We start from the raw sequence: 10,587 nt of genomic DNA on the forward strand, positions 1-10,587 counted from the left end.
CATTCTTGAAACTCAACTGAGTAGTAGCATAAGCTTTGATTTTAATGAAAGTGTACAATTTCTCAATCGATTTTCAACTTGCAGAGACAAACAGGCTACCAGACCTCAACTAAGATCAGCTTGGTAGTGATCACTAATACACATGCAATGGAAATTGTCACATTCTCAATAACTTTTTGTTTCTATCTTTCTCTTTTGACAAGTTATGCTCAATATTATCACACTATTGAAGCATATTTGCTCAAGCCTCCACAAGTCCAGTCAATTCAAGAATCACACAGTTTTACCCTGTATATTGCAGGGTATGAAAACAATAGAATTTCTTGTAAACCATTTGCTTTCTCCTTCGTAGATACAAACACTGTAAGTAGTCTTCAGACGAAGATATCACTGGTTTCGAGCATATTGGCTCAACTTGCCAAGGTTTGGGTATAGCAGCTGTCAATGGCACATGCCAATATGTCGCGATAATCCCGTGTTATCGTGAAGTGATCATAGACCAGCCCGTCTCTGCTTTTCTTATACTCGAGCAACAGGGTCGTCTTGTTGAAAGCAGTTAGTTTCACAAACCCAAAATCATAGTCTTGGAAGAAACTCCATCGGGTCCGAAGAGGGGTAAATTCAGCAAGACCTGAGCCTCCACCGCCGACGACAACATGGGTAGTTGCTACAAAAGGGCCATCATAATGGTGTGAAGCTTCACGTACGCATACGCTCTGCGATCAACAAAAGGGGCATGTACTTGATGTTCTAACTCAATGAAAACCTAAATAGTTTTATTGAATGCAATAGAATTCTACAATTACTCAACAAGTCATTACTAACCTGGTAAACTGGGCATGTTCTTTCGTAGTTGTGAACGTGACCGTACATGGCAATGTCAACCTTATACTTCTGCCAAAGTTCTTGAAGGCTCTCCCTTCCCATTGGTTCCTCAAAGGCTCCTTCAATGCCATAAAATTCACCAGAAGAATAACCAAGCACCCTATGTGCCAGAAAGATCAGCCATGGTTGTTTTTCCCTATCTGCTGTAGACAGGCAATGCTCGATAAATTTGTATTGTTCGGTACCAGGTCTCCAATCGTGCTCGGTATCAGCGATGCAGAAGCGAAACATGCCAAAATCTGTTTTATACCTGCAAGGTTAACAATGTCAACTTAAGAGATGAAACAAACATGTAAAAGGCATTGATGACTACACCTTGCTAGAGTTTTTCTTAGGCACTTCACAGCCAGAAGGCTAATAGGAAAAAGATACAGAGTACATTACGAAATACAAAGTTACCATACTGTGAATCCTGAACTATTGTGATGCATTGAACAGGATGGATGTCTTCAAGCGTATTTATATTACAATATTGTGATGATCAGAAAAACAAATTGGTTTTTCTTATAGAAAAATGCAACAATATAACTATTAAAGCAATAAGAGGCTGGAGGTAATTATTAGACTAGGATAGTTGTAGACAGACATCATACAATTAAGAATCAAGCCCATTAAAAGAGTATATTTAATAAACCAAAGGAAGTAGATTTTCTCAAGTACTATACCAGAACTTTTGCGTATTCTCAGCTGGAACGTAAAACATAGTTTCAGCTAACACCCCACATTCTCCACCAGAGTCCTTGTTGCCATAGAAAGATCCAGTCCCAGGCCAATCCCGCTCATGATTACCACTGGAAACAAGGAGAATATGAGAAGAATTTATATCAGAAGAAGGAACATACTACTATTTTCATAAATGAAACTAACCTTCCAATCATGTAAGGCACAGCAGAAGCAATTGGCTCAACTTGAGCTGTGAATTGATCCCATTGTGACAGATAACCATTTGCATAGCATATGTCACCAATATGAAAAACTATGTCAATATTTTCCAAGTCCCTAGTAATTTGATATGTTGTGTTAAGAGAGCCTGGCTGGTAATTGTTATACTCATTGGAACCATCTGCCTCTGCCTGAAAAATTATGCAGACTATCAGAATTGTTGAAAGTTCTGTATCTACAATGGAAATTGCTGTGTTCTCTTGCTCACCACATGATCTATGGTGAAGAAAAATGTATTCAAAGAAACGCCAACAGTTGAACCAATGATCCCTTGACAATCATAAATATGATACATTATGAGTTGACTCCTGGGCTGTCAATTCACACACACACACAAAAAAAATCTAATTGAGCAGGGCCTGATCCTAGGGAAAAGATTCCTCTCCAATCTAATGTTGATCATTCATGACAATGATGATTGTTTTATATTCCAATCATTGTTGTTGATTGTGGACTACAACATGCCTAACCACTCCTAGAAGATGGCATTAACATGCCTTCAACTCACAGCCATGTTCATTTATAGTGGGGCATTCAATATCCAATCCACACTCTCTTTGCTACTTTCACACTACAAAAACTCCACATGAAGTAGGTAATATATTTTAAATCCTTTAAACATGAGATAGGAGATAAATTTAGGCATCAAAATAGGGCCCTATCAGGCCCCATTCTCACTGTCATCCTTATTTTATGATAGATATTGATCCAACATAGGAACTTTTCCAGCATAATCTAACTCAGGCAATAGAAAATTGGTACCAACCCCTCACAACGACAACAAACATGCTGCTCAACTATTGAATGTTTTGGGTTCAGAGATATCATTACAGGCTTCAAATTTGATGCTCATCACCTTGGAGGCATTCACCAACATGACCAACCAAGCTTTAAACTCTTCAAGCTGTGGGTGTAACTGATGGCCTAGGTACTATCAGGGCCACCTAATTCATCAGTGCCAGCTCCAACTTACATTAGTACCCCTTGTCAACAACTAGCCTCTAGCAGTGTACCTCTCCCATCTGTATGTGGGATCCTAAGGTTCTTGCAAAAAGCCCCAACACATCTCTACTAGGCATGCAGGATATTGGTCGTATACTTCAAGATTTTTGGTCTAGTAGAGTGCACAAAAATTGTAGAGGCATCTTATTATACAAAAGATTGAATTGCATGCGAGGATTAGGTTTCTTCTAAAGGCTCAAACCTGATAAAATTGGAAATAAATTAAAAGTATCCAAAGGAAATGAATCTACACTTAAAGGATTCAATTCAATCAGGAAATAAATCTAATTCCAAAGTACGAACAAACCAAATTAGCTTAAACTTCTACCAAACTTACCTACAATCCTAAATAAGATAATTACTAACTTAGAAATTTCCTTCAAACACTTACTCCTAAAGAGGAGAACCTACAAAAATAAACTGTTACAATCTTAAAATTTTAAAAATCAAATTCCTAGTTTGCATTGCTCGTACAAAATTGAAATTAATCTCTCACCTCTGAGACCATGTACAAAACTAAATAAGACTTTACCTTTCCCATGTCGCCAAAAATAACCACACGCTGAAGAGAAGTTTGTCCAGGGTAGGGAGATGCCTTGAAGGTGTATGATTGGCTCCAAATATAAGTTCCATTGAAAAGTCGATGCCCAAGCTTGTAGGCATACCTGCAATGATTTTTTGTTTTTGCCAAAATGTTATTTCAGAAAGCAATAGATGCCACAACCACCCAAGCCAGTGGCAATTAATTGGCATAAAGAAACACTAAAAGCATGCTCTGCAGAATAATCTAATGTGAAATTAGGAGAGAGTACACTAAATTAGGCCACAGATCTTTCAGAAAACTTGTGTGGATAAAACCAGGATCACGCCATCCCACTGTTCTTGCAGGTGAACCTGTAAATTGTTGTGTAAAATAGATCAAACAACTATATGGTTTGGCCACTAAAAGTTCAAAAACATTATCAAATGCAACTACAAGAACAATTGAGAAATGAAAATGGAAGGCAATGCTTGTAGTCATTTTGAGAAGATAAAGACAATCATAAGCATTATGAATAAAACGAAAGAAAAGAGGTGCAAGTGGAAATTGGCGAAATATTAGAAAAAATCATACTTCAATTAGATCAAAATTTCACAGCTGATCTGAAGCTGAGAAAGGTAGTGTGAGATCAGTAAAGAAAATACCAAAACTCTGACAATATTTGAGCTTGATCCAAAGAGGATCTTATATGGTGCTGCCAAAGGAATGTAAACATTATCCTCTGGATATGGTTGCCAAATATACAATATGTTGTCAGTGTCCAGTATGTCAGTATGGTATGAACCAAGGAAAATCAGTGGATTGATGATTAAACTAAATTTCATGTCAATAATAGGGATATTTTACTATTTTAATGAACTTATGTTAGTAAATCTCAATGGTGTAGGAGGAACCATATAACCGGCTCCACTTGGAGAGATAAAGGATTAGTTGTTGTTGTCGTCATCGAATGTTAGTAAATTCTCAACTTACACACACACACAGAGTAGTTCATATGCCCTATATTTGAGTCCAAGGTTATTATGCCTGCTCTTCAAACAAAAGAATAGATGGCTCATGCCCGTGAAAGAAAAACAAGCAAAATAAAAGTGAGATTCCAAAATCCTAATCCAAAACCGGTTTCATAGATGAAGTTCTATGTTCTATGAATCTGAAGGAGAGCTTACACGAATAGGAACAATACTAGCTATAACCAAAATCAATTTAGAAAAAGGCAAAGTAATTACAATGGTGACACGTATATTTATTTTTCTGAATTAGTAACATGTAGAAATTGAATATGATAACATTTATACCATCATTATTCCTAAAAAGAGAATAGTGACTCATATAAGATTTATAATCTTTTGTCATGTCGGGTGACAGGCAAAATGTACCCATTCAGCTAAATCACTAAAACTTAATATTGGCAGAGGTATTCTCTCCCATGCCTACCATGTGGTTTGTGGCAATGAATATCTTGGTACACTTTAGCAATCAGTTAATCATGTTGAGATGAATTCAACTAGTGTTTGTTATTTTTTATAATTTATTATTTTTTAAAATTCTAATTCAATTGATTATTGAATTGCAATGAGTATCTTGGTACACTTTAGCAAGCATCCAACTGTGTTGAGATGAATTCAACTAGTGTTATTTTTTCGTAATTTATTTTTGTTAAATTCTATCAATTGATTATTGAATTGCTATAATCTAATTTTTAAAAGTAAACAAGATAAGTTGAACAAAATTAGCAAGTAAAATTTATGTGAATTCATCTCAGCATTCATTGAAGTAAAACAGTTGAACAAAACTCTTCTTTGTTTCAATTAATCCATATTGTCTTGTTTTAAGAAGTAAAAAAAAAAAAAATCAACACAACATATTACTACAAAATTTTAATTCAATTGATTATCAAATTGCTAAGTCTTATTTTTAAGTGGAAGATATCAAAGGAGTAAAGCTTATTGAGATTCATCTCAACACACATTTCGATGTGTATCAAGTGTTGGCATAATATAATGCTAACACTGTATCATTCGTTTTGGCTTGGGATCAAAACCCCAACAAAAAGATATTTTAAATATTCTACCAGACTATACAAGCTTAAACTCACATGTGAAATATATTATCTTAAATACAATAAAACAGAGTGCCTCTTGCAAAGCATGGTAAAGATGTGTACAATAGATCCTTCCCCGAGACTCAATATTGGCGGGAACTTCGTGAACCAGACTTCCCTTTACAATAAAATAGAGTCATTGTAAAAAGCATGTGTCAAAAATAAGGTTTTGAATCTATAGGTTTTTGATCTTGAGTGTAGAGTCAAGGAATTGTGAGTTTCTATCCTCTTTCTTGATCACCATGAAAGTGGCAGTAAGTTGTTGCACTAGTAGCAAATCAAATAATTGACCATTTTCAAATTACCTAAAATTTGGCATTTGAAACAACAGTTCTAGGCTAAAAAAACTCAATTTTCATTTAGGATCATATAAACATAAGGCATTGACAATCCAACTATCAAGTTGTTACAGATAGGAGGAAAAAAGTATAACAGGACGTAAAGCATACCACACATGCTGTTCCTAGAGAAAGTTAAAGTCCCTGCTGGTGAACGTCTTTGGGTTCCTCCTAGTTCACCCCATTCAACAAATGGGACTGCCTCTTCAGAACTATAACCACTTGTCCAAGTAACTACCATCTGATTTCAAGTTCACCAAGTCAGATTCTAAAACATCTTGGCAAAACCTAGTTCAAATCATAAACCAACATTTGTTGAGGGAAATTTATAACCAAACATAACCAGCCAGAATAACCATAAAAATAGTCAATATTCTTTTCTACATTTCTTTCTATAATTGTGGAAAAAATGTCCTTTTTCCTGAGTCTTGTTTTTTTAATAACCTATACAATTGTGCTTCCATTTACAAGCACTTGGTTTAAAGCACCAACCATTCCACCAAATAGACCATCCTCTCCTAGTAAATAATTGCATCTCACATGCTTAGTTGTCTGGATGCAGAACCATATCAATGTACCATCAGTTCATAAGATTCTCCTTAATAGACTACATGAAATTGACCAAGAGATGAAAATCATGCATAACAACTACCTCGGCTCATACAGACTTAAATCAATTAACAGATTTCCAGACTAAGTGACTTGAATACATTGAGCAAAAGTGGCTGTTGTGGGATACAAAATAAACCGTTACAAAATTACAGATTACAGCTAAGAAAATGAATAGACGAATAGACTACTTACTTCATTCCAAGATTTCCCTTGAGCTATCCGAGGAAATACAGGAGCTTTTGGATTTGCAAAAGTGATGATATTAGAGACAGCAATAAGCTTTGGCTGTCAAACCCAAAAGAGCTACCAATTAAATACAGATTTTCTGGTTTAAATAAAACAAAAATGATTTTCCTCGCACATCTAGGTTTTCTGATAAACTAATTTTTCCTCCATTTAATTTCATAGGCTACGTATTAGTTATTTAGAGATTGGTCATATTGCAAATACTTTGTCCATACTCCATAGTATTTTAATGCAACTTAAATTACAAAAAGAGTAATCATGCTTAGATAACAATTTTGATCTTGTCCTAGCCAACAATAAATTGAGGGTTATGAAAGCAAACAAGGAGGCTAAATTCAGGGGGTGGGGGTGGGTTTATCCAGATAGTTCTAAGAGCAAATATTTTAACTACAACCTAAATGTCCATTTGATGACATACATTTGAAAGACCACCAGAGAATAACGCAAAAGAGAACTCTGCCCTTTGATTGATCAATTGAAGCTTCAGATATCCCATTCCAGTTCTGACATAATCATCATTTTTATAATTTGCAAACTGATACTGCAAAATAGTGTATATCTTCTACAGTTAGAGAAACTGAAACAACATAAAAAAATTAAGAATGCTTAAAAATCCAGTAGCGTCCAGTATATAACAGCTATACAACCGACCTTGATGGGAGCAGTGCATAACAGTGGTTCATATTCCTTACCAGTATCTGGTTGGCATTTTGTGGCACTGAAAATTAAAGTTGACACCAAGAGTTGTTAAATGGTTACACCTTTAGAAGTTCAATTAATTTATTTTCCTTGCCAAATAAAAATTACAGATTACAGCTTAGAAAAGCATCCCCTTGCAACCATTATTATTTAAGGCTTATATTAAACCTATGACATTAGAAAAGCTCTTCATACTCCTTTTGAACTTCAAAGTTTATAATCAAGATGTAAAGCAAATGTTTTTACCTGAAATTTGCAGGAGAAAATACCCCTATCCAGTCATCATTTGATGGATCTGGGTGTCTGTATTCGACAGTAACCCACTCAATTGATTGACCCTGAAACATCATAAAGATGTCAGCCTTCTAAAAACTGAAACAAGACTAATTATTTCCTTGCTTCAAAAATGATACTCTCTACAGTATTTCAAACAAGAAGAATAGCAACTTGTTGGCCATTATTTGAATGTGCAAATGCTTATTTCATGGTACTGGCAATTCATCAAAGTAATTTTCTTCTGTGCATTAGGTTTAAAAAGTGAAAGCATTGCCAACAGCTTTGAAGGAATTTTGTGAGAACTTGCAACATATTGTTTCAAATGTACTAAACCATTATTGGTATTGTAAGGGGATCAGACAGGTTGAATCTAATCTAGTTAAGACAGCTACATATTTCTCAACTTTATCTGGTATATATACACAACGATACACAAATACCTCCAGCATAGAATTTGCTACTAATCCAGAACTCATGAACATATTATATGTGTGTGTGTGTGTGTGTGAATATATACAAACATACATATACATATATATGTATGTTTGTATGTATATACATATATATATGTATATATATGTGTGTGTGTGTGTGTATACACATATTTATTCACAATGATATATACATGACGCCACTATTGATGTGAATCCAGAACACGTGAGCATTACTGAGTAATTGCACCTCTACATGAAGATTTTTTAGCTGTAAATATTCAACAAGTTATTTGTTGGTCTTTTCTTGAACAAACTCTCCATCTGAAAGTTAAACCATTACAATCATTAATTAAATACCAGTTATCAGAATTCACTCTCATCATTGAACCATTTCAATATGAACTAATTCTACCTACTCTAGGTGGTGGTGGTTGGCATGAGAAGCTTTCACTTGATCTCGACGGAGAGGCTTTCTCGCCGGTTCAAATGTAGTTCCTTCTCATCATTGTGCTCAAATTGCCCTTAGAAGAAGGGCAACGTGTTCATAACATCCCTGGATGTTTCATAGGCACAACAGGCTATAATTAGAGTTGTTGCAAGTCTAGCGATGAGGTCGATCAACCTCTCAAGCTATTGGGGCATCCTAGTGAAAACTTCAATGTGACTACCGTACGAAAGGAAAAGCACCATGAACTGAGGTCCTGATGGTTGTAGAAGTGTTAATCATCTCTAAATGTCAGGTGGATCATTCATCCTATACTCCATGTACCATCTCATCATTGAGCCCCCTTATAGAGCCAATGTTAATGCCTGTGGTTAGAAGAGTGGTTTCATTGGTAGGCTTCAATGATCAAATGAGAAGATAGTTCAAATGGGCAATCTAAATATCTTGCCAAAAGGGCTAAGTTCAAGGGGCCACAATCTGGATGAGTCCTAATTTACAAAACCAATGTTAGGTGTTTACTTGATGGATGTATCTTGACATTCAAGTTGGTCTGAGTTGGCAACTGAAGCAGCTTATGCATAGGTTTCTGAGATATTACTTTCCTCTGGCGATTTATCTACTATATATACAGATTCAACCATATGATCTCAGACCTCCTATGTCGGACAATTATCATGGTTAGCTCATTCATTCATGTATAAGAAAGGGTGGTCTTCGATCCTCATCCGGTACAGGAGGTGAAATATGTCATTTAACGTGTCATATGGTTGGCGATCATCTCCCATGAAGGATGACAGCTAGTTATGGGTTCCATCATCTATAGGCCTCATCGCGCATGAGCTTCCTTGGTGAGTTGGTGTTTTGGGTTTTACTTTGTGGGAGAAGTATCAAAGACATCAGTCGAAGCCAAGGGGAAGTTAGGGCCTGGTGAATTTAACCAGACTCGTCAACTACAATATGTGTTCTTTCCATAGCACATTCTCAGTAGAAGATCATTCTTGCAATGATAAGACCCTGTGTTACAATATTCATTTCTTTTCGGAAACATTTCCACAACTGTAATACCACAAATCAAATACAAATGCTGCAGTAAACTCAGAAGTTATTTAGAAGGCACACCTTAGTCCCAAGAACCAAAGGAGAGGCGCTGATACGAGCTGAGAAATTCAAAGCCAATGTAGTCTTATGGATGGCAATTTTTGAAAGGGGCTGTTCCCCAATATCCGCCAATGTGCAAAAACAAAATAAGGCCAATATAATTCCCAAGAAATTAAATCCATGCGAATTCATCGTTTCCAAGCTCCTGTAGTCATCCACTATCATGATCAGAGTCGAGGAAAATAACCAAACAAAGAAATAGTGATTAACAAAGCAGTACGCAGCAAAACTTCCCATTTCGAACTTCAACATGCAAAATTAAGGAATTGCGTTGAACTAATCTGTCTACCTGAAAATTTAATTAAAAAATCGTATCTTCCTATGAAACAGTCTAAACCGTTACCAAACATAAAAGTTGCAAAATCCACCAGATTACAGCAAAAAAATCACACAAACAATAGGGAAACCAAAATACGAAGAAAAAAAAAGTATTAGGGCCAGAAATTTTGAAAACAGAACTCATGAAAAAAAAAAGGAAAATAACAAGCAAGTCAACGACTACACAATCGAGCTAGAGGAAGAAGAGACCTCGAGAGATCAAGCCCGCGGATTCGTCCCCCTTCCTCTTCCGAGACTTGCCGTAATCGATTTCTCCAGGAATGATGCCCCTGGACAGCAACCTACAACGGGGGATTCATCCTTCCTCGCGTAGTCGCGAAGAATATATCGGTATCGGGAATTTTATAATGGAACCTCCAAATTTTCTGATATGCCTAAAAAATATTTATCGATTAGTATACATTTCCTAAATTATCCCTCCGCCCTCGGTACGCTTAAATCGACGCGCTGCACCTGCATTGGTTTTTGCTGAATCAAACTCACTCTTTTTAAACACTTTTAATCCAAAACAAGTATAAAAGCTATATTCGTATTAAATTTACGTCATTATCATCTTATGTCTTTTAGGT

The 10,587-nt window shown here is 35.9% G+C and overlaps 1 protein-coding gene across 2 annotated transcripts; it reads right to left on the minus strand.

Moving 5' to 3' along the window:
* Positions 1 to 12: 12 nt before the first annotated feature.
* Positions 13 to 10,335, minus strand: LOC141830237 (putative inactive purple acid phosphatase 27). Of its 2 annotated transcripts, none has more exons than XM_074717721.1 (13): positions 10,208 to 10,335; positions 9,641 to 9,824; positions 7,613 to 7,704; positions 7,319 to 7,385; positions 7,086 to 7,208; positions 6,614 to 6,706; positions 5,921 to 6,050; positions 3,642 to 3,723; positions 3,362 to 3,494; positions 1,753 to 1,958; positions 1,551 to 1,676; positions 826 to 1,135; positions 13 to 716 (listed from the first exon to the last, which is right to left on the minus strand). In XM_074717721.1, the coding sequence occupies exons 2-13, from the start codon at positions 9,809 to 9,811 to the stop codon at positions 411 to 413; spliced, it is 1,839 nt and encodes a 612-aa protein (XP_074573822.1). In that variant the 5' UTR covers positions 9,812 to 9,824; positions 10,208 to 10,335; the 3' UTR covers positions 13 to 410. The 2 variants fall into 2 exon arrangements, with proteins under 2 accessions (XP_074573822.1, XP_074573823.1); XM_074717722.1 differs by having other exon boundaries at positions 10,182 to 10,323.
* Positions 10,336 to 10,587: the final 252 nt, after the last annotated feature.

The sequence above is a fragment of the Curcuma longa genome, chromosome 5, assembly GCF_044706935.1.
Source record: "Curcuma longa cultivar G26 ecotype Majalengka, Jawa Barat chromosome 5, ITB_CL_G26_1.1, whole genome shotgun sequence".
NCBI classification, from domain to species: Eukaryota; Viridiplantae; Streptophyta; class Magnoliopsida; order Zingiberales; family Zingiberaceae; genus Curcuma; species Curcuma longa.

Coding starts and splice junctions, on each gene's coding strand:
- LOC141830237 (XM_074717721.1), bottom strand. CDS start 9,811: ATGAATTCGCATGGATTTAATTTCTTGGGAATTATATTGGCCTTATTT. Junction 6,707..7,085: donor TCTCTGGTGGTCTTTCAAAT/GTATGTCATCAA, acceptor TGGGTTTGACAG/CCAAAGCTTATTGCTGTCTC. Junction 1,677..1,752: donor GTGCCTTACATGATTGGAAG/GTTAGTTTCATT, acceptor CCTTGTTTCCAG/TGGTAATCATGAGCGGGATT.